This window comes from Coptis chinensis, chromosome 7 (assembly GCF_015680905.1).
Source record: "Coptis chinensis isolate HL-2020 chromosome 7, ASM1568090v1, whole genome shotgun sequence".
Taxonomy (NCBI): Eukaryota; Viridiplantae; Streptophyta; class Magnoliopsida; order Ranunculales; family Ranunculaceae; genus Coptis; species Coptis chinensis.
This window is the reverse complement of record NC_141462.1, coordinates 24,377,176-24,397,986: the sequence shown is the minus strand read 5'-3', so window position 1 is coordinate 24,397,986 and position 20,811 is coordinate 24,377,176. Positions and strand designations below refer to the sequence as shown.

General features: G+C 36.0%; 2 protein-coding genes and 1 long non-coding RNA gene across 3 annotated transcripts; all 3 read right to left on the bottom strand.

The window, feature by feature from the left end:
- Positions 1-11,509: 11,509 nt before the first annotated feature.
- LOC147486736 (uncharacterized) lies at positions 11,510-12,556 on the bottom strand. Its single transcript, XM_086573837.1, has one exon. The coding sequence runs from the start codon at positions 12,554-12,556 to the stop codon at positions 11,510-11,512; it is 1,047 nt and encodes a 348-aa protein (XP_086429963.1).
- A 2,901-nt stretch (positions 12,557-15,457) lies between these two features.
- On the bottom strand, positions 15,458-16,439 carry LOC147486735 (uncharacterized). The gene is made up of 2 exons (XR_015201619.1): positions 16,194-16,439; positions 15,458-15,834 (listed from the first exon to the last, which is right to left on the bottom strand). It is a non-coding gene; the product is annotated as an uncharacterized LOC147486735 (long non-coding RNA).
- A 1,285-nt stretch (positions 16,440-17,724) lies between these two features.
- On the bottom strand, positions 17,725-20,400 carry LOC147486734 (uncharacterized protein At2g39795, mitochondrial-like). The gene is made up of 3 exons (XM_086572912.1): positions 20,047-20,400; positions 18,235-18,578; positions 17,725-18,142 (listed from the first exon to the last, which is right to left on the bottom strand). The coding sequence occupies exons 1-3, from the start codon at positions 20,308-20,310 to the stop codon at positions 17,983-17,985; spliced, it is 768 nt and encodes a 255-aa protein (XP_086429038.1). The 5' UTR covers positions 20,311-20,400; the 3' UTR covers positions 17,725-17,982.
- Between the last annotated feature and the right edge of the window lie 411 nt (positions 20,401-20,811).

The window sequence follows — 20,811 nt, the reverse complement described above, 5'->3', positions numbered from 1 at the left end:
GATGTGGATCTATCATTTTTAGAATGTTATATTGATGATTTTTGAGATGGAAGGTAGTCTTTTAATAAAGTGATGATTGAAAAATTTTAGAGATTATTGTTGTTAAGTTGATTCTTTATGATGTGGGTTTTCGGTTTTGGCATGAGTTGTATCTACCCGGTTATAGCCTGGGTTTTTAGACAATTGAACATAGTGATGTTTGAGAAATTTATATTTCAAATATTCATTTTGTAATTGTTTAGAAATCATTCCCGTACACCACAGAAAAACTTGTTAGAAGAAGCGGATATTAGTGTTTCAGTTAAATCTGTTGGAGATGGTTCCCTGACAGAGAAAACCGACAAGAACAAAGGAGAAAGGAAACCCAGGTGCAGCTGGACTAGGGGCAGTTTTTCGAGATTATACTTGCAGAATAATTATGGTGCTATGCAGCAGGAAGATAGGTATCAGTACAAGTTATATTGCTGAATGCCTAGCAATTTTTTGGAGAGTATTGAACTGACAAAGCGTATACTTGAATATGGCTGGAGTCAGACTCTACTGCAGTGGTAAAAGCTTTTGGAGTATCCAAGGTGCCATGTAATACAGAGTGGTCAGTGGTAACTTCTCGGCTTAAATTTTTTAATAATAATTCATATCAATCTTTCAGAATACAGCCACCAAAGAAAGTATTACTTGCCAGCGCCACATGTTAATCTTCCAATAAAAAATAATGAAAGCAGAAATGAGTTCTGCCTTATCAATTGTTGGATTGAACATTGATCTTAGGAGTACAATACTACAATGGGATTCTCAATGATTCATCCTTACAATAGTACAAGAAGAACATAATACAGCTTTGAAACGTAACCTACACCAAAGCCTGTTTCTAATGGTCAGATAAAAACAGCCCAAAATTACTTCCACACCTCTACCTCAGTGACACCAGCAGAAACAGGTAAACATCACCACTTCATCAACTGTAAAAAAAACGACCATTTTGTTTCCTGGTATACGTGTGAAATTCCTTTGTGTTCATGAAATATAGCAAATAACTTAGGCATACAAAACAAAAATAGTTAAAACAAAATATAGGTATGTAAAACTCATTATATGTCAGTTAAGATATCTACACGTGATAAAATTTGGAGTCTATCTTTGTTTTAGTTAGATAAGTAGAGTGAATCTCACCGTTATAATCTCTTCTTTAAATACATATTAATCAATAGAACAAAACACTTGTGGAAATCAATACCGAGTGTTTCTTTTTGTCACTGTCGAAACAACAGCCGAGAGATTATGGTTTAAAACCCAACTGATCTTCTCATACAAAGAAACACGATGAAATAGTAATAAGAAGGAGATTTATGTACTAGTAGTAGCATCACCTCTTACTTTCTCAATTCCACCGTGTTTTCTTTGTATAAGAAGATGGATAGGTAATGTCTTCTGCCACTCACTTTCTCCCTCTCTCTCTCTCTCTACATCTTACGTATTTGGGGGATGGGAAAGCATTGAGCCGCCCATGAAGTAGGGTTTTACTTGTTTTGGGGGCAGTCCCATGTGTACATACTTATAGAGGTTGTCGTACACAATTCTAGATCTTTCTGCTATCAAAGCCCTAGTACGGAATGGTCCATTGGTCCATCGGTTTGTGTCTGATTGGTTTCTTTGGCCGAAATCTTCTGATTTCTTTATTATCAATTTATCATGTATCAACTGCCTTTCCCAATTACGTAAGCGGTAAGCCTTAATTAGGCATCTCTAAAAGTCCAAGTCCATACAATACATGAATTCCGTTCGAAGGTGTGAAATTTCAAATGGCATTTAATCTCCCTCACCAAAAAATCATTACATAAAATCTCTGGTATGGGAACAAACTAACAAAACACCCCTCTTTTCTAAAACAAACTAAACTGACAAAATACTCCCGAAAACTATCCCAACAACACCTTAAATGAGATAAACTAGCTAAAAGTAGTAGAAAAATGAAGCAATGTTCAACTTCTAACAAAGAAAGAAAAAATAAGAAGGTTGGTAGTGAAGCAAAGTCGATAAAAGTCACAGATCTGGTAAATTTTCATAGTACTTTTACTCTGCATTCTTAAAATTTACTATGTATTCTTAAATTTTCATAGTACTTTTACTCTATAATCTTAACGTTTCATAGTATTTTTACTCTATATTCTTAAATTTGCGTAGTAATATATTTATGCACTTTTAAATTTGCATAGATGATTTTCGTTATTAATTGGTTTTCTTTCATTATAACAGAATGCAAACAAAAAGAAGTTGTACAAGATATTTAAATCTTCCGCAGTAGCTTTGATGGGTCTTGTGCAAGATTTTAAGGAAACTCTTAGAGATGACCATATTGCGAAGTTGAAAGAAACACCATTTGAAAAGTTGTTTATGGTGTTTCACGATGGTACAATAATGAAGACAATGTTAGAGAAGCACAACCACTGTATAATCAAAGTCTTACAGGCCTACTCGAAGAAAAGGCGAAAATTCAAATTCGGAAAAAATAAGTGGGTGGAGCTGACTCTAGAAGATGTAGCTGTTACTTTTGGCTTTCCAGTGCAGGGAAAGATAGTGGCATTCCAGTCGAGAAGACTTAGGCAGAATGCTATTGAAGCCTCACCGTTAATGCAAAGATATTGGAAAAAAGAAGCCAAAATAACAATTGTGGTTGTATTAGCTACATTGAAAAAAATTGTCAACAAAGAAGATAATGAATTTGTTGAATACGCTGCTAGACTAATAGTCATATACATGGTTATGACCATGTTTGTCAGTAGCGGAGCAAGTGGAATTGGATGGTCATTTCCAACACGTGGAGTCTTTTGATGCGATGTGGAGTGTTGCATGGGCCACATCTATCCACAAATAGTTGATGACCAAAGTTCATAAATGGGATAGTAAATCTTCATTCACTATATCAGGATGTGTTATTTAGCTCTTGGTAAGTTATTTCACTTTCGGTATACACGATTGGCCATCCCGATTATTAAAGATTGTCTGATCCATATAGTAGTTTTACTCTGCAATTTTAGATTTTCATAGTGGTTTTACTCAGCAATCTTAAAGTTTACTCTGTAATCCTAAATTTTCATAGTAGGTTTACTCTGCAATCTCAGATTTGCATAGCAGTTTTACTTTACAATCTTAGATTTTCATAATGGTTTTACTCAACAATCTTAAATTTTACTCTGCAATCTTAGATTTGCAGAGCAGTTTTACTCTACAATCTTAGATTTGCATAATAGTTATACTCTGCAATCTTAAATTTTACTCTGCAATCTTACATTTTCATAGTAGTTTTACTCTGCAATCTTAGATTTGCATAGCTCTGCAATCTTACATTTTCATTATAGTTATACTTTGTAATATCAAATTTTACTCTACAATCTTAAATTTTCATAGTAGTTTTACTCTGCAATCTTAAATTTGCATGTGATGTGCAGTATTTTCTATGTGAGCATGTTGCTATATGTGAGCCTGTAAATACGCACTCCTTCCCAAGAATAGCAAGGTGGTCCATGGAAAAACTGAATGAGAAGATGACTAAGGATTTTGAGCTAGAAAATGTTGAAATGGGGAGTGTGATGATAAATTTGAAACTGAGTAGTGAGGAAGAAACAAGATTTATAAGCCATGTTTCTGCTCCAAATGAACTGGATTGCTTGAGAAAAGAGAATGAAGACTTGAAAAAAGAGAATGATCAGTTGAAGGCTGAAAACACTCACTTGAAAAAACTACTAAAGATCGAGCAGTTGAATGTGGATAAGGACATAGGTGAGATAGGTGAGGCTAAAAACAAAGAACAAGCAAAGTTAGAAGGAGAGGAGGAAAGTTAAGATTCTGAGTCAGATGAAGAAGAGGAAAGTGGAGAGGCAAATGAGGAGGAGGAGAAAGGAGAGACAGGTGAAGTGGATGAGAAAGGAGAGGCGGATGAAGAGGTAGAGTCCGAGTCAGATGAGTGGATGAGGAAGGAGATCGAGGCAGATGAAGAGGAAGAGTCCAAGTCAGATGGAGAGGAGGAGGATAAAAAAGAGTCAAATGGAGAGGAGGAGGTTAAAAAAGAGTCAGATGGAGAGGAGGATGATAAAAAAAAGAATCAGATGGAGAGGAGAAGCAAGGAGAAACAAGTGAAGAGGAGGAGAAAGGAGATGCAGATGGAGAGGAAGAGAACAAGTTGGATGGAGAAGAGGAAAGCAAAGAGACAAAATTAGGTGGAAAGGAGGAAAGCGGAGACAAAAAATCAAATGAAGAGGAGGAGGAAAAAGCTGAGGGAGAACCTAACTCGATGTTTAAAAAAGTTAAGGAAAGGGAGAGGATGAAGAAAACATCAACGATATATGAGTTCGGAGATATTAAAAAGCAAAAAAGGAAGACTAAAGTTATTGAAACGGTTATTAATGCAGATGATTTTGAGACTCCACCTGTCCACCACCACGCGCAGGAAAACCTATGTCAAAACCACATTCAAACAAGTTGTGGGGGCTACTTGATAAAGATAAGATGTCGTTGGTGGAAAGCTTCTTCAAAAAAGCAAACCAGAAGTAAAATTTATTTTTTTGAAGTATATGTAAGTTTTTCTGTTTTCTTATCATCTATGTAATTGCACTAAATTTTTTGATCGTGTATATTGCAGTACAATTGCGTGGATGGACATCCAAACGCATTTGAAAATACAGGGGGAACAATTGAACCACATTGATGTTAAACTTCTTCATCAGTGATAAGGTAAATCTTTTAAAATGAAAAAACTTGCAATTTACTTATTTTTCTTACTGTTTATGATAGATTTTTCTTACAAAATCTCTGAAGATATAGTTTGTGGTTACTCTGCATTCTTATATTTGCATAGTAGTTTTAGTCTTGAAGTTAAATATGTAGTCTGTGGTTAGTCTGCATTCTTATATTTGCAGACTAAATTCACAAAATCTCTGAAGATGTAGTTTGTGGTTACTCTGCATTCTTATATTTGCATAGTAGTTTTAATATTGAAGTTGAATGTGTAGTATGTGGTTAGTCTGTATTCTTATATTTGCATACTAAATTCATAAAATCTCTGAAGATGTAGTCTGTGGTTACTCTGCATTATTATATTTGCGTAATAGTTTTAGTCTGCATTTTTAAGCTGGCATAGTAATATAACTTTTAGCCCAACACTTGAGTTTTTATATTGAAGTTAGTCACAATTATAACACACAATACTCTTACTATGCAAATTTCAAAGTGCATAGTAAAAAGTGTAAAGTTTTAAAACATTATTGTTTAGTGATGCATTTTTATTTATTGTAGCTGGCTTTAAGAGATCAAACAAGGCAGGAGGGTCTATGTCAGAGATGTCCTAAAACAGTTGGACAGCAAGGTCGTCCATTTGTTTTTCACCATATATAGTCCCAAGTTGAGAAAGTACAAAGACGGTCATCATTGGACTTTGCTTCATGTTGATACTCCGAATTGGGAATAGACGCACTATGACTCTTTAAGGCGAAAAAACTACAAGAATAGGAAATACATTCTGTCACACCCCGAATTTCGACAGTATTCAGAAAAACATTATTTGTTCCCGACTCTTCGATCTTCGAGGTGTGACGCACTCTCAACTCCCAAAACCCATAAACAGTTTAAATAATGCGGATAATTAAAAACCAATAAAAATTTCAACTTAAACAAAAGTCATCTCCATTACAAAAATTTACAAATGAAAATGCAAATAACCTTATCTCAACTGAAAATCTATTTCACCTCAAAGGAAAACAAGGCCTATCTTGAAATGCAACGCTAACGCAAACCACAAGCAACAACCAATCTTTTTCAACACTAAACCTGTCAAGACTTATCAACTGTGTTCATTTAATGAACACACCTGATAAGCAAACATGCAAATCGGGTCAAGATTATAAAATCTTTGGTGTGAGTAGCTCTAACATACAACATATACTTATACATATATATACACAATCTATAAGGCGCTTAGTTCCTCCAATCGAGGCTTTTAACTTTCAACGACTAATACAATATCCTTAAGTACAATAATTAAGGCCGGTAGTTCCTCCATCGAGGCTTTAACTTCCCACTAACCACACAACAAACCATACGCGCAAATAAATAAGGCATGTAGTTCCTCCATCGAGATTTTTAGGTTCTAACTAAACAAATAACCAACATATTACCATAATTATATTATTTAAGGCTTTATTTGCATGTCCCTAAAATCACGTCGTATCTATGTCTTACCTAGTTTCCCTGGCTACCACAATCGCTACCCAATGCCGAACATGTACATCCACATGCCTCCCCTTACATAATGTACCATTCCGGCGTAACTACCCGGCGGGATGCCACACACGGGTAACCCTCACACGAAAGCCATTATGTAAGTAATGCCATAAAACTATTCGCATAAAATATCGCCTTCTATTCTCTATTTTGCGGCCAACGGAATAATCAAAAAGCCACTATCACATTACTTGCCACGCCGAAGGCCATTCAGATTCATCAAACGCCCGGAAGGGCCAATCACATTACTTTACGCCGAAGGCCATTCAGATTCATCAAACGCCGGAAGGGCCAATCACATTACTTACGCCTCAAGGCCATTCGAGATTCATCAAACGCCGGAAGGACCAATCACATTACTTACGCCCGAAGGCCATTCAGATTCACCAAACGCCAAAAGGGCCAATCGGAAAGGGCCAATTACTTTACGCCCGAAGGCCATTCAGATTCACTGAAACGCCAGAAGGGCCAATCACATCACATACGCCCACATAGGGCAAATCACATGAGTTGTGGTAGTCAGGTTCTAGGATTTTCGTTACATAATTTATTCAGGTGTCATACATTTATGACTCATAAACATTCCACTATATCACGTGCAGGTCAAATACCTTATTGCACTAAACCACAATATTTAGAAATATCTTAATTATATCTCATAACCACTTTCATTCTTTCACGTGCCAAAATATTATTGCACTAAGCCATAATCCCGTGGGAAAATATTCACAAATACTATACTACCTCATAGTAGCATCTCACATATATAATAATGGAACATTTATATAAATCTATGTCTCCAAAACTATTGCATTCAATATATATATCCCACATATTATATAGTGTCACAATATCCACGTCAAATCTTAATTAGATAAATGACAACCAAATTTATACAAGCTTTCACAGCATTTTAGCATTTGATTTGTCCATACAATTTACAACATAAAATATAGCACAATTAAATAGTCCACAGTCCACAATCAAAGCCCAATATATATATGTTTTACACACTACTCACGTCAAATCTTAATTAGGTAATGACAAACAACGTTATATAATGTCCGACAATATTTTGTTATTATATTTGTCCATATTCTTAAATATGAGAAAAACTATAAAAAGTCAACATTCCACAGTCAACGGTCAAAGGTCAAAGTCAACACATCATGGTCAAAGTCAAAGTCAACACATCATGGTCAAAGTCAAAGTCAACCCATTATGGTCAAAGTCAACACATCATGGTCAAAGTCAAACTGTCATTGTCAAAGTCAAACTGTCATTTTCATGTTCGACAGGTTTAGGGTCATAGCCATGGTTCATGGCTAAGAGCAAAGTTCAGGTCATGGCTAAGGTAATGGTTCGGACCCAACTGGCCAAGCCCAAACCTTAAAACCCGGCCCCAAAAGTCTAAACCAACTTATTATTCAACCTGACCCAATTGGGGTCATAAGGACCAACCCACATAAAATTAGAAACCGGCCCAAAGAAAACTAATTAGTTTTGGCCCAAAACCGAAATAGAACTCGGCCCACAACTAACACTAAAACTGGTCCCAAAACTTAATGAAATCGGGCCCAAACAAAACAATCTAATTGGAAAAGGCCCAACCAAAATCAAAATAGAATCGGGCCCAACAACAAATGAACTGGCCCAACCACTTAAAACAAAACCGGGCCCAACAACTTCAAATTTGATTTCGGCCCAAGCAAAACCAAAAGGCTTTGGCCCAGGCCCAATCCCCAGGCCCAGCCGGCCAACAGTTCATCTTCTTCCCCAATTCTCTCCTCCACTAGCCACCAAATCGCGCCGGCCACCAACTCTCTTCTTCATCAAGTCGGTTCGACTCCCCATCCAAACCCAACCAACTTTAATGAAAACAAAAAACCCAAATCATTCAATCCAACTTCACCAAACTAGATCTGGAAATAATTCCCGCCGCCATTAACGCTTGTTTCAAGCTTCCAACTTCAGCCCCTATTCGACCGCCCTCACCCACTCAAACACACCCCCTTCAACCCATTATAAATCAACCAACCAAAAACAACCAAAACAATTTATATTAGTTTACTGGAGGATGGGCGTGCCGCCATTAATGGACAGTGCAAGCTTTACCGCCACCCCCAATATCCATCCTGACATTTTAACCACCGATTTCAACCCACAAATACCCCAACACTTCACCACCACCACCCAACATCTTCAATCCTAACCACATCAGTACGGTTTCAAAACCACCCCCAAAAGAGTTCAAACCAAAATATTGGGACGATTTGTTGCTGTTGGGCTGGCGCTGCCCTTAACGGGCCCAAACAAGGTTCGACAGTTCCATGTCGATTTCCGAGTTTCAACAGACAATTAACAACTTTTATCAACTACAGTTTAACCAGTTTTTTTTTTCAACGACAGGACGAATCATAATAACAGAATAATGAACTGAAAACATGAGCATAAATTCTTAGCAATAAATTTAGACGTAAACTAGCGAACTAATCTACTCACCTTAATGAACAGCTCGACGAATTCCTCCTAGTCCGATTCGTCGCACTCCGACGCTCTAGCCAACGAGTTTTCATCTCCGCCTCCATTTTTAATATATTTTATTCTCTATGAACCTTATTTTCCAAAACAATACGAATATATACTTGGGTTTGAAACCCAAGCCCAATATAGACTCGGGCCCAGAAATCAGGCCCGCGTATCCCAAATCCAATCCAGCCGATTTTTAAATAAATAATTAAATTAATTAATAAATAAATAAATAAATACGTATTTTAAATACGGGCGTTACACATTCCGTTAGAAGATGCTGAAGTTTTGGTAAGTGTTATGTAAATTTAAGTTTACATAGGTCAGTTACTATGTAAATATAGATTTTGCATATATATATATATATATATATATGTCGGGCCGGCTACCTTGACATACCATCTTGACATACCAAGCCAACCATCAGATCTTGTTGATTCTAACGCTCCATATATGTATCTAAAAAAATAAAACCAAACAAATAAAAAAAGGGATAAAATTGACATTTCCTTTTTCGACAAAAGAAAAACCAACGTCTTCTTCTTCTCCTCCCCCCTTCACAATGTTTTTTCACGGAAAACCTCGACACCAAAGAGAAGAACGAGTCGCCATTTAAAATGGGGTAACTATGTAGTCGGGTTTTTTCATTGGCACAAATGTTAGCCATTCACTTTGTTTAAAAGATCGATTTCAAAGGCGTGGAAGTTAAAGGGCAATGGTTGAGATCTCTACATATAGAGAACTATACTTGTTTAAGTTTAATAGCTTAGAGGCTAAAAAACAAGTGTTGGAATCAGGGCCTTTGTTGATTGCAGGAATGCTTTTCTTGATTGCCTTGGTCGAAGGAGATTTAAGCTCAAAGAAGGCACATTAACTATTTAGATCCAACTGTTCAATTTTGCCCAAGCAATTGTGGTCAACAAAAGGTATTAGAATTGGTTCTAGTAAGGTTGGCAAACCTATTTCTAGATTAGGCTACTTCAAGGAAAAAGAGGCTCAACTATGCTAATGTGTGCTGAGATTTCTGTGCAGTCAAAACTCCCTTTGCCTCGTAAGTTTGATATTAGCAATTGGAGAGTGGCGTCTATTGCATATGTGTGTCCACGCAACATATTTGGTCATACTACAGCTAAGTGTGCTAGTAAGGTTGCTCTGATAAAGTGCACTTGGAAAACTACAAATGTTGATAGAGAGATCAACAATGCAGCTGATATTATGCATTTCTGCTAGCACAGATAGTGAATGAAACAACTTGGGGGCCAAAACATGGTAATAAAGGTAGATATACATAGTTTTGGTAATTTTTTGTTCAATTTGATGCAGCAAGAAAGGGTGGTGGAATGTATTAGATGTAGGGGTCAGGAGCTAAGATTGCCAAATGTGGATTTGATGAAAGATATCAAAGTTGGAGCATGCCCACAACTAGGAGCATCGTAAGAACTTAACTTCCCAAACTTAAATGTCTTTTTAATCTCTTATCTCTTATTTGAAACTTCTTTTTTGGCATTTTCAGTTCAGATTGTGGATTATTCGTCATTATGTTCGTGAAGGCTATATATATAGAAAAGCTATGCAAGATATAACGGTAGATCGAAGACGCAAAATAATTGAGGGTTGACCTGACATATGAGATTGTATCAAGCCAACAAGAAAAATGGGATCCAAAAGAAGAATGCAAGAAATGAATAGCTGATTTTCCGTATTTCTAGTTGATAATGTTGTGTTTATTTGTGGTAAAACATTGGAACCATTCTAACTCGGGAGTGTTCAATTATGATGTACTATATATTAATGTTAATGTGTTGGAGTTGTTTAGTATTCATGTTCTACATATTCAGTCTTTCCTGGATTATACTTTTTGTATGATTACTTTGCCAAAATATTTTATTATGATGGATGAAATGTTTATAGCTTTTCTAGAAATATTATGTGTGCAGAGTCCCTTTCTCTATCAAGTTAAGCACCAATATAATTATCTATATTTGTGAACCCAAGGTTACTTGAAAATCACTCTTTGTCCTAATAACATACTTCATTATGGTAGTTATTAAGAAGCTATTTATTGTCATCACAAACACATAATCTCCAAACACCTGATCACCATTTCATCCTCTATCCCTAAATTGGATAGCAAAACTAGCTCAAACATCTACTAATAAATTGGATAGCAAAGCTTTAGTGACTATGTAAATATAGATTTACATATATAGTAACTATGTAAAAATACATTTACATATATTCTGTTAGGTGTCAGGCTAATTTCATTCCCAAAAAAGGTACTATGTAAATTTAAGTTTTCATAGCTTTAGTGACTATATATGCAAATATAGTTTTACATATATATGACTATGTAAAAATACATTTACATATATTTGGTCAGGTGTCCAGAACTTTTCAATCCCAAAAGTTACTATGTATATTTAAGTTTGAATAGGTCAAGTTACTATGTAAATATATATTTACATATATAATGACTATGTAAAAATATATTTATATATATTATGTCAGGTGTCAGGCTAATTTCATTCCCAAAAGTTACTATGTAAAACTATCTTTACACAATAATATAAAACCTCTTTTGACAAATTGTTTTAAAAATCTCCAACTAAAAAGCGTAACATATAAAATTCAACATCAAACTATAAAATCCAACATCAAAAAAAAGAAAGCAAGTTCATCGACATCTTGTTTTCATATAAGAGCAACATCAAAGAATAGATAATTGAACCAGTGCAGAGCATGTTGTAGGAGTGGAGCCCACTCTTGGGTTGCCGTGGCCATAGCAAGGGCCCTTGTTCTTCTTCCTACCTCTTGTAGCACCCGTACTGTGATTCCGTTTCTTGTCTGGTCTCCCCATCTTCTTTTCCAGATCTGGAGGTAGTAAATCAGGCACACTTGGTATCTTAGCTGGCATTTTACTGTTCTCCACAGGTACTATAGCTCTTGAATAACTATCGCGGAATGTATAAGAATAGAAGAAGTTATCACAGTAGGTATACACATTCAATCCATCAGCTAAAATAGAGCGCAGTGCATGCGTATAAGGGAATCCTTCGATTCTCCACCAATTACAAGAGCGGTGACTTCTATTCAAGTCAACCAAGTGAGTATGAGTAGCACGCACCTCAAAAATACCCTCCCTTGACTTGAGAACCACCCAACTTCTCCCCACCTCGATCCTCTCAGCCAACAAAGTTTCCATAGATGGACATAAGTTAGTAGTCCAACTCCTAGCTAACTCCCGCCGATCAGACATCATTTTCATAATTTTCCCACGGATCACCATTGCAGTGATAGGCAAGTGGCGTTCTAGTAGGATCCAAGAGTTGAAGCTTTCCGCAATATTGGAGCACATATCACCATATCTATTTCCTTGAAAATAAGCATTACACCAATGCTCATAACCTATGGTGGACAAAAATGTTTTCGCTTGATTGCCACAAACATCTCGAAAATCAACCATCACTTTCTCAAACTCATGATGCATCCCAGCATAGGCAAGGTCTGAAAAGAGATCCAGGGTATGCAAGTGGAAGCAATGGTTGTTGGACATAGTTGAATTAAGGTTCGTTATCTTTAAGGTGCCACAAACAAAACCATGATGGGAATCAGGAAAAACGCGAGAGACACCCACGAGTAGACCATGGTTTTTGTCATATATAAAAGTTAGCCTACGATCTTTGGAGACCACCAACCTAAGTTGCTCCAAAAACCAATCCCAATTGTCATCAGTTTTAGAAAGTACAACTACCATAGCTACTGGAAAAATATCTAGAACACAAATAAACATCAATTACTGATTTGGTTTTGCGTGCCATATATACTCATTATGAAAACTTAACTCTTATATGTAAAAATAATTTTTCATAGGCTAAATTATTATGTAAATATTAAAATGCATAGGTTAAACTACTATGTGAACGTAAATTTTCATAGTTTATGTTAGTTCACACACTTGTTCAGTTTTACAAACTACTATGAACTACTATGTGAAAACTCACAAACTCAAAAAGACATACCCCCATTTGCATTTTTGGCAATAGCTGACAAGACACACCCTTGTTTTCACGAAAGTTCCATCCAAACAAAGCATAGGACGACAGAAGTTAAAGCCGTGAATACAAGCACCAAATGCAACAAATAATCTCTTGAACTTTCTTGTTGTTGATTCCTTTTCCAAAACAACATGACTCTCTGGATTGGTTTCTTTCAACTTTCCAACATACCAATGTAACTGATGATAAGATAAAGCATGGTCCCCATGTATCTCCTTCAATGCAAGATCTATGCCGGTATGCGCAAAGTAATAATTCAAGTTCACACCATATACCCTTAGAAAATGGTCAGGGATTTCACCTGGCTTAATCAAAGACTTGTCTCTCACCATATCTAAAACAATACTCTTTACAAGTTTACTATTCACTGGGGGATTGTTAACATCAGTGAATCCAGCTCTACATGTGCGTTTTGCTTTCATTGTCTTTATTTCAAAGAACTTCGACATCTTATACTTCTTGGATGCGTGAACTCTCCATAGACACCTGGTTTCAATCTTCAAATAACACTCAGTCGTGACTCTATCAGGATCATTCTTCTTAATAAGAACTATGTCATGATTAACAAGATAATGACATAAAAGCTCAACACGAAAATTAGCAGCACCACCAGGAAATCTCTGTCCCACACCAGTCAAAATAGGCAAAGAAGCAACATTAACATATTTTTCATCATATGTAGCAGAAGACATAAAAAACTAGAAATACAAGAAGAAACCTGGAGAGAGACTTTGGAACTAGAACCAGCGTCACACAAAGCAAAAAATCCTCTTGACGTTGCTGTTATAAAAAATGTATCAAAATCTTTAACCAAATTGAAGCAAACAAGGGATTGAAGCTCCGAGTCAGTATCTATCACAATACGCTTTGAATCCCTTACAAAAGGCAGTTCTATAGACAATGGAGTAAGGTCTGGCCACGTTTCAAAAATCGTACGCTTCAAATCAGCAATCATACCGTTAGTCCCGACATGGACACTCATAATTTTGCGTCTCAGTACATAATAGCAAAAGAGCGATTCCATCCATGTATGCGCATTTGCAAAAAAAACAACAAAATCAAATTGAAGAACATATGTGAATGTATTTTTACATAGTCAATATCACCAATGAAACAATATTTTCAGCAATTTAACTTTTAAATTTTCATGGTCAAAATAAAAATCGCAAAGAAGATGGAAAATAGGTGAATCTCTTCAGCGTCTAACCTTCTTTCGTCAATTGAGAAACAAAGGAGGTCAAATCGTGTTATCCAAGCAGATGAATTGGTGTTCTTCTTGGTCGAAACTACGATGAATCTGTAAAAAGGGTAAAACGGGTAATAAAATAAAATAGGAAATAAAAATCGGACTGGATTTGCCCTCTTATTGGAAAATAGGGAGGTTATGTGGTATGGGCCGATAAATAAGGAGGTCATGTAGTATGGCCCGATAGGAAGGAGTTTATACTCAACTGGATTAAAACCAAGGGGTTGAGCCCCATTTCTTGGCATGACAATTAGGGGTGCCACTTTTTTCCGAAAACCCAATTTTTCCAATCTAATATTTTTTTGAATTTGGCAATGATATTTGTGTTCCGATATCCGAAATTATGATATTCGATTTTTTCGAAAAATAATTGGATCGGAATTGGATGTGTTTTCAAAATCCAATCCGATTTTCGATTAATTTCTGAATTTTTAATATATAGGCCGTCTATTTTATATAGTTACTAAATTAAAACTACATATATTTTATAAACCAAATAAAAACCCTAGAGAAGTAGAACATTATTTCTATCACAATCTCAAGAAATCAATATTGTCATTCTAGTACATGTCTCTTTTTCTCTAATCTTTCTATTTACTTAATTAATGTATTAACATGAAATAGAGCATTGTTTCTCTCACAACCTCAAGAAATCAATATTGTCATTCTAGTACATGTATCTTTTTCTCCAATCTTTCTATTTACTTAATTAATGCATTAACATGAAGAAAAAACTTGCTGAATGAACGTGTTAAAAGGTCTGAGTTATTTACTAAATTAATACATTTCAAAATACTTGCTAAATGAATGTATTAATTGGATAAAAAAATGGTTATCCTAAAAAAGAATCCGATTATATAATTCAAATTTCCGATTTACTTTAGAATCTTGCCGATTTTGAAATTTCTGAAAAATTTCTGATTTTCTCAATTCGGAAAAGAAATGGTCATCCGAAAAATAGTTGGATTGGATTTAGAAGGAAAATTTTCCGAAAACTCTTTATCCGATCCGAAGTCACCCCTATTGACAATTGACAAACAATTCCATTGAATTTACAAATAGTTTAAAACCGAATTATTACCAATTTACCATGGGTTACATGAAATTTTACAAAATTTTCGATTTGGTCAACGTTTACAAAATTTTCTGTTCAAAAATATTATGATTCCAACGTTGTTACCCTTTCGGATTCCGTCCAGTCTAAAGTGACATGTGGAAAATTGGGCTAGAAACCCTGATCCACGGTGAATCTGCGATTAATACATCAAATTTCACGAAATCAAGTAACAACTTAATCTTCTGTGTATGGAGTCAAGATCGATGTATTTTGACTATTTTCTTGCACTGGTTACGGTTTGTCAAAATCATAATTCTACCAAAATCCAAAGTGTTAATTCATGAAGTTCATGCTATTACATATGCACTTCGCTGTACCGGGTGTGTAGAAACTTAAAGGGCAGTATTAATAGGCTTGTAACCTCAACTAGACCAGCTCACCAGCTTGAACTTGAAGCATCCATTGGCCATTGCATGCCATAGTAATAACACGTTGGGCAGGTGAATCCATGGTGTAGTCACTGCTCATTTTTATCTTTTTCTATGTCAAATTACGCCCAAAAGTCCAAGGTATAAGCCTTAGACAATAGTACTCAGAGTGAACTCTTCTATACGTACGAAAGTCCAAGCATACAGTTGAGACTCTGTCAACGTTTGGTTACAATTGTTCATACTCTGATGCAGAAATGATAAAATTGATATCAGGCCTTTTGGTTTGGTAATGCTCTTCAATTTAATGGAATTTTCTTGATCATCCTTTTTTCCTATTGTTTTAAAGGCGTTGCTCCTTAATGCTTTGCAGATATGAATTTCAACCAGAAAGAAGTTATCAAATCAAATCAAATTGGGTACTAGTTTAGTTAAGCTGTAATTGCTGCGTCCTCGTGACTGAACAAATATTAGCAGTTCTCATGGATTGCGTATTTGCACTTCAAATTTACACACAGACTAACCCCTTATCAGTGGAGTACTTGGAGTAGTAAGAATCAGTTGCAAAATAAAAGAAACAACAACTAACAACAATCAGTACTTACAGATCTGGAACCCAAAGTCGTGCAGATGTGAGATGAATTAGCAAAATAACCCAAGCAATCTTCTCATACAGAGAAACACGATGAAGTACAAACAAGATAGACAAATCTAATATTAGATCAACTTCTCATGCTACTCCACCGTGTTTTCTCTGTATCAAAAGAAACTTGGGTACGTACGTACGTACATCGCCCCTCATCTCTCTCTATGTGGTTCCTTGTTTTTTGGGTTGAAGACTTAGAAGTTATGTTTTTGAGCCGAGAGGCAGTGAGGTGACTATATACACGCTGTAGAAACCCTAGATACAAGGCACGAACCCACTACAATGTTTGTGATTTGACCTTTTACTTTTTACGAGACTTCTTTTCTATCTTATCCAAGCTGACCTAACATAAGTTTTCTGAAAGTACGATCGATATTTCCTTTTCCCAGCTGTTAGCAGGATTGCGTACTTTCGTGCCTTGCGCATCTATAGAAAGTTCATCAAACATGGTTAAATCCAACGGACTAGTCACGTCCAGCTATTATTTTTACACCGGGGTCGAGGGCTCAAATTTCATCAACACATCGTGTACATCTCGGCGGACCAAATGCATGTATAGTAATTTTTATGTAAAAGAACAAATCGATGGCATCGCCAATTAACAAGTTGATGCTATTGTATGACAAAGTGAGAAACTAACAAGTTTTTACTTATTAGTTTTAACATTTGTATGAACCGAGGCAGACTATTTTAGCCAGGCCGATTCAAAATTAAGGAACAGACTATCAGGGAGTAACAACCAACGAGACACTTCCCAGCAAGTAGAAGTCGTAACCCAGAGATGAGCAGGGATCTTCTCGATTGTGTCTTTGGCACTTGTGATGATCACTCATCAAACCATTGGACTATGACTGATGGGCGTACATTTGGAAGACGCAAATGAAAATAAACAAGCGGTCCAAAACTTCAAATTGAGACTCAGATTTATTCAACCATTTGATTATCACAAAGTTACGAGCATAGCCAGGTCTGCTCTGTATAACGAGGAGACTCTACCTCAAATAGGCAGATCACAACTGACAAATTTTCTGTACAAGGACAGCATTACAGTGATCAGGTAATACATGGCAATCTCTAAATTCTTAATCTATTGAGGAGACAGGTTAGCAGCCTCAACAAAATGAATGAGTAAGCCTTCAGTTACAACTTGCGAATTTCTGAATCACACCATAGCACTGTCAGGGTTGTGTTATGGCTATTAAGTATTAACATGGGTAACACGACACACCTGCAGAGACCAATGTACAGGTGTACTGCATTTCTAACAAAGTGCACGACGGCAAGCTGCAATATGCATATTAACACTAACAAACCCAAATCACCTGATCCCAATTGGAGGCATCTCATAGTCCAATACGTACTACTTCCCCTTCCAGAGTTTTCATAAAACAATAAACCGAAAACAAAGAACAAACATGCGACCCCATGTGAGTATTGATTTTTGTAGGCTAAAAACGTCAGTTAAGTAAAATATGCACAAAACACTATACTGTCTCCCATGAACTCCACAAGTTAAATTCACACCCATATCACAGGTCCAGCAATGCAACCAAAGGTTCCTACAGAGTACAAACTGTAATGGATTCTCAATCCAAACCATTAAAATATTCTATTTCAAGCATACTGTCTTACAGAATTATTGCAAGTAGAACATCCAATGCCTACTTGACTCCTGAGCATGTATAAACCTAACCCCAAACCTTACCAATTGTGATCCATGGAAAAACAGTTAAAAGTTTGTCAAACAATTACTTTTCAACGAACTTCTTCACATTCTTCAACCACCTGAGATATTCTTTGCCATCTTTCTTCATCATGTACTCATACAAGAAGTTAGTGGTGCTTGGTTTAATTCCTCTGACTTCCAAATACTTGTAGAAACCCTTCTGCAGGTTTTCGTCCAAATCCCTTCAACAAGCAGACACAACCAATGTGAGAAAGAGCGACAAAAACAAAGAAATTGTACCCAAAAAAAATATGATAGGGTAAAAATAGCTTACTGGAAATCAGGTCCGCCATAGGCAAGATCATCTTCAGAAGTATCATGGTCCTTCACAATCAAGCTGTCAATTGTAATCTCGTCAGGGTCAGCAGTGCACCCAAACTCCAAAGATGTGCCATTCCTCCCTTTAGTCACTTTAACAACCAGCGCAATGCTAGCATGGCCTTCCTTCTCACCGTCTCCATCGCCATTGTTCTCATCCTCATCCTCATTCTCATAGATTTCAGGAGTGTGCACTTCAACTTTGATGACTTCACCTTCATACTCTTTTTCTAATATAATGGTTTTCATTCCAGGCTCATCTCGAATTTTGAACGGAAAGCCATTCGGAAGCCCTTCCACCTATCAAAGACGAAGAAAAATAAGGCAGAGAAGGAAAGATGATCTTTCTTCTTGAGAGAAACCGTACTTTCTTTTTAAAAAAATATCAGGACCCATAAAGCTTAAAAAACAAAGACTGGAACTTAAAATAATAGGCATAAAAACAAGAGAGCATTGTCAAGGGAAGGGGGAGTATTAGCCTCAAACTCTCCAACATTAAGAGTACAGATAAAATATTATTTGATTTAATTAAAGAATAAGTAGCAGTTCCAGGATTTCACGGTTAACAAATAAATCATATCACCTAAGCCCATCCTGTGTTTCTTCAACATGAGACACAGGAAAGTGAGAGAAATGATACTGTACAGTGAACACTAGAACATATGATAGAGTTTTCCGAGGTCTATCGTCCAGACGTCCACTCACTAAAAGTAGGAAATTCTACTGTAATGGATGATAAATTTTCAATACATATGCTTGTTTTACAGGACCTCTAGTCAAGAAGAAACAATTTTTATAAATCTTAATTAACTTTTGAGAACACAAATAAAGAATCCAAATTAAAACAACCCCAGTAAGATCACTGAATACTAGGGTTATTAAATTTCTACCTTATAAATTAAATACTGTTACATATTACGAAAGAGAGTTAACGTCAGGTCATTCTTGTTGAGTCTTAACCACAAGTACAAATTTTGTTTTATAGGTATTTCGAAGTAGAAAACAGAAAACCTTTAGGGGGTGTTTGGATCCTATTTATTTATTGCTAAAAAGTGTTTATTAGTGAAAAAACATTTTTTGAAAAAATAAATGTGTTTGGTTTCTATTTTAAAAAAAAATAGTTTTTCATCCAAAAAACACTTTTTGGTCCCAAAAACTTGTTTTATGATAATTAGGTAAAACTTGTTTTTTAAGTTAAAAAACTATTTTTCTTTGAAGGAAACACTTTTTTATTTTGATGCCAAAATATATCGAAACATAGTGTGAAATCTGATTTGATAAAGTGGAACAAGTTTTTCTGCAACAGAAAAAATACTTTTTTGAAAAAAAAAGAACCAAACACCCACTTAAGTTCTTTTTGGGGAACTTTCAGCGAGTGGAACAACAACAAACCTGTCTTATAGTCCATCTGTCAATTTATCTATCCTTCTCTCTACTTGTTCCTTTCCCCTTCTTCTCTCTCCATCATCATTTCCATGTCTTATCTTGTTCTTCTTAGTCTAACCCCTTGCCCCTCCCTCACACTCATGACTCATCACATCTCTTTTCACCACTTCCTCTCCCTCAGTTCCTCTTTTGGGGATGCATCAAGTGACTTTCACCAGCAGTACTGTCTACAACTATTTACAATCATTATTCACCAGACTCCATATGTTTTTAACACTTACAGCCTATAAAGGTATACGTTCATTTGCCTTAACGATTAACATACAAAATAAACAAATGAACTAATTATATAAAATAAAAATAAAAATAAAGGAACACTTACTTGATTACTATCATCCTCTTCCTCAGCACACCCAATCTCAGACTCAAGAATCTGAACAAGATTGGAATTAGTAGTTTTAGCAAGTGAAGAAAAATGAAGGGCTGGAACAGAAGCCCTTCGAAGTAGTTCTTGAGAAACACTTTTGTTAGTGTTGTTTCTCAAGTGAGTAAAGATTGCAGAGGAGTAATTTCTTTGTGTTCTGATGGCACGAGTTAATGGAACAACTGATGAACATGTTCTACGGAGAATGTTAGTAAAGGCCATTTTTTTTGGTTTCGGCCGTGTTTTTGGTAGAAATAAAAGTTTGTGAAGAAATGAGAGAAGTGAGAAAGGGTTTATGGGGGTTTAGGGTTTTAGGGGTTAAGACTTCAGACTTTGGCAGTCTTATTCACAATAATGGGCCTTGTGGACTCATTTTAGACCCTAGTCCAAGCCCAAAAAAGACATGTTAGTCATCTAGGACTCCTCACCACATTTGACTTTTTGTGAAGCTAAGTTAAACTTTCAGATATTTGATTGGGGTTTTCAAATGTAATGCCATGAGGGCATCACCAACGCAGCCCCTAAAACCCAGGTCCACGTCAGATTTTTGAAGTGCCACGTTGGATGGATGAGGAGCATTAAAAAGGAGCTAAACCTCGAAATAGTTTGGTGTTCCAATCGAAATTCTCATTTCTCCTTTAAAAACGGTGAGAATAACAAGAATTTGATTCAACAGAAGTCACGTGAGTTTTTAAGTTGAGTCATGTGCAGAAATTTTGAACT

Coding starts and splice junctions, on each gene's coding strand:
- LOC147486736 (XM_086573837.1), bottom strand. CDS start 12,556: ATGGTAGTTGTACTTTCTAAAACTGATGACAATTGGGATTGGTTTTTG.
- LOC147486734 (XM_086572912.1), bottom strand. CDS start 20,310: ATGGCCTTTACTAACATTCTCCGTAGAACATGTTCATCAGTTGTTCCA. Junction 18,579..20,046: donor AAGAGGATGATAGTAATCAA/GTAAGTGTTCCT, acceptor CGTCTTTGATAG/GTGGAAGGGCTTCCGAATGG. Junction 18,143..18,234: donor TATGGCGGACCTGATTTCCA/GTAAGCTATTTT, acceptor TGCTTGTTGAAG/GGATTTGGACGAAAACCTGC.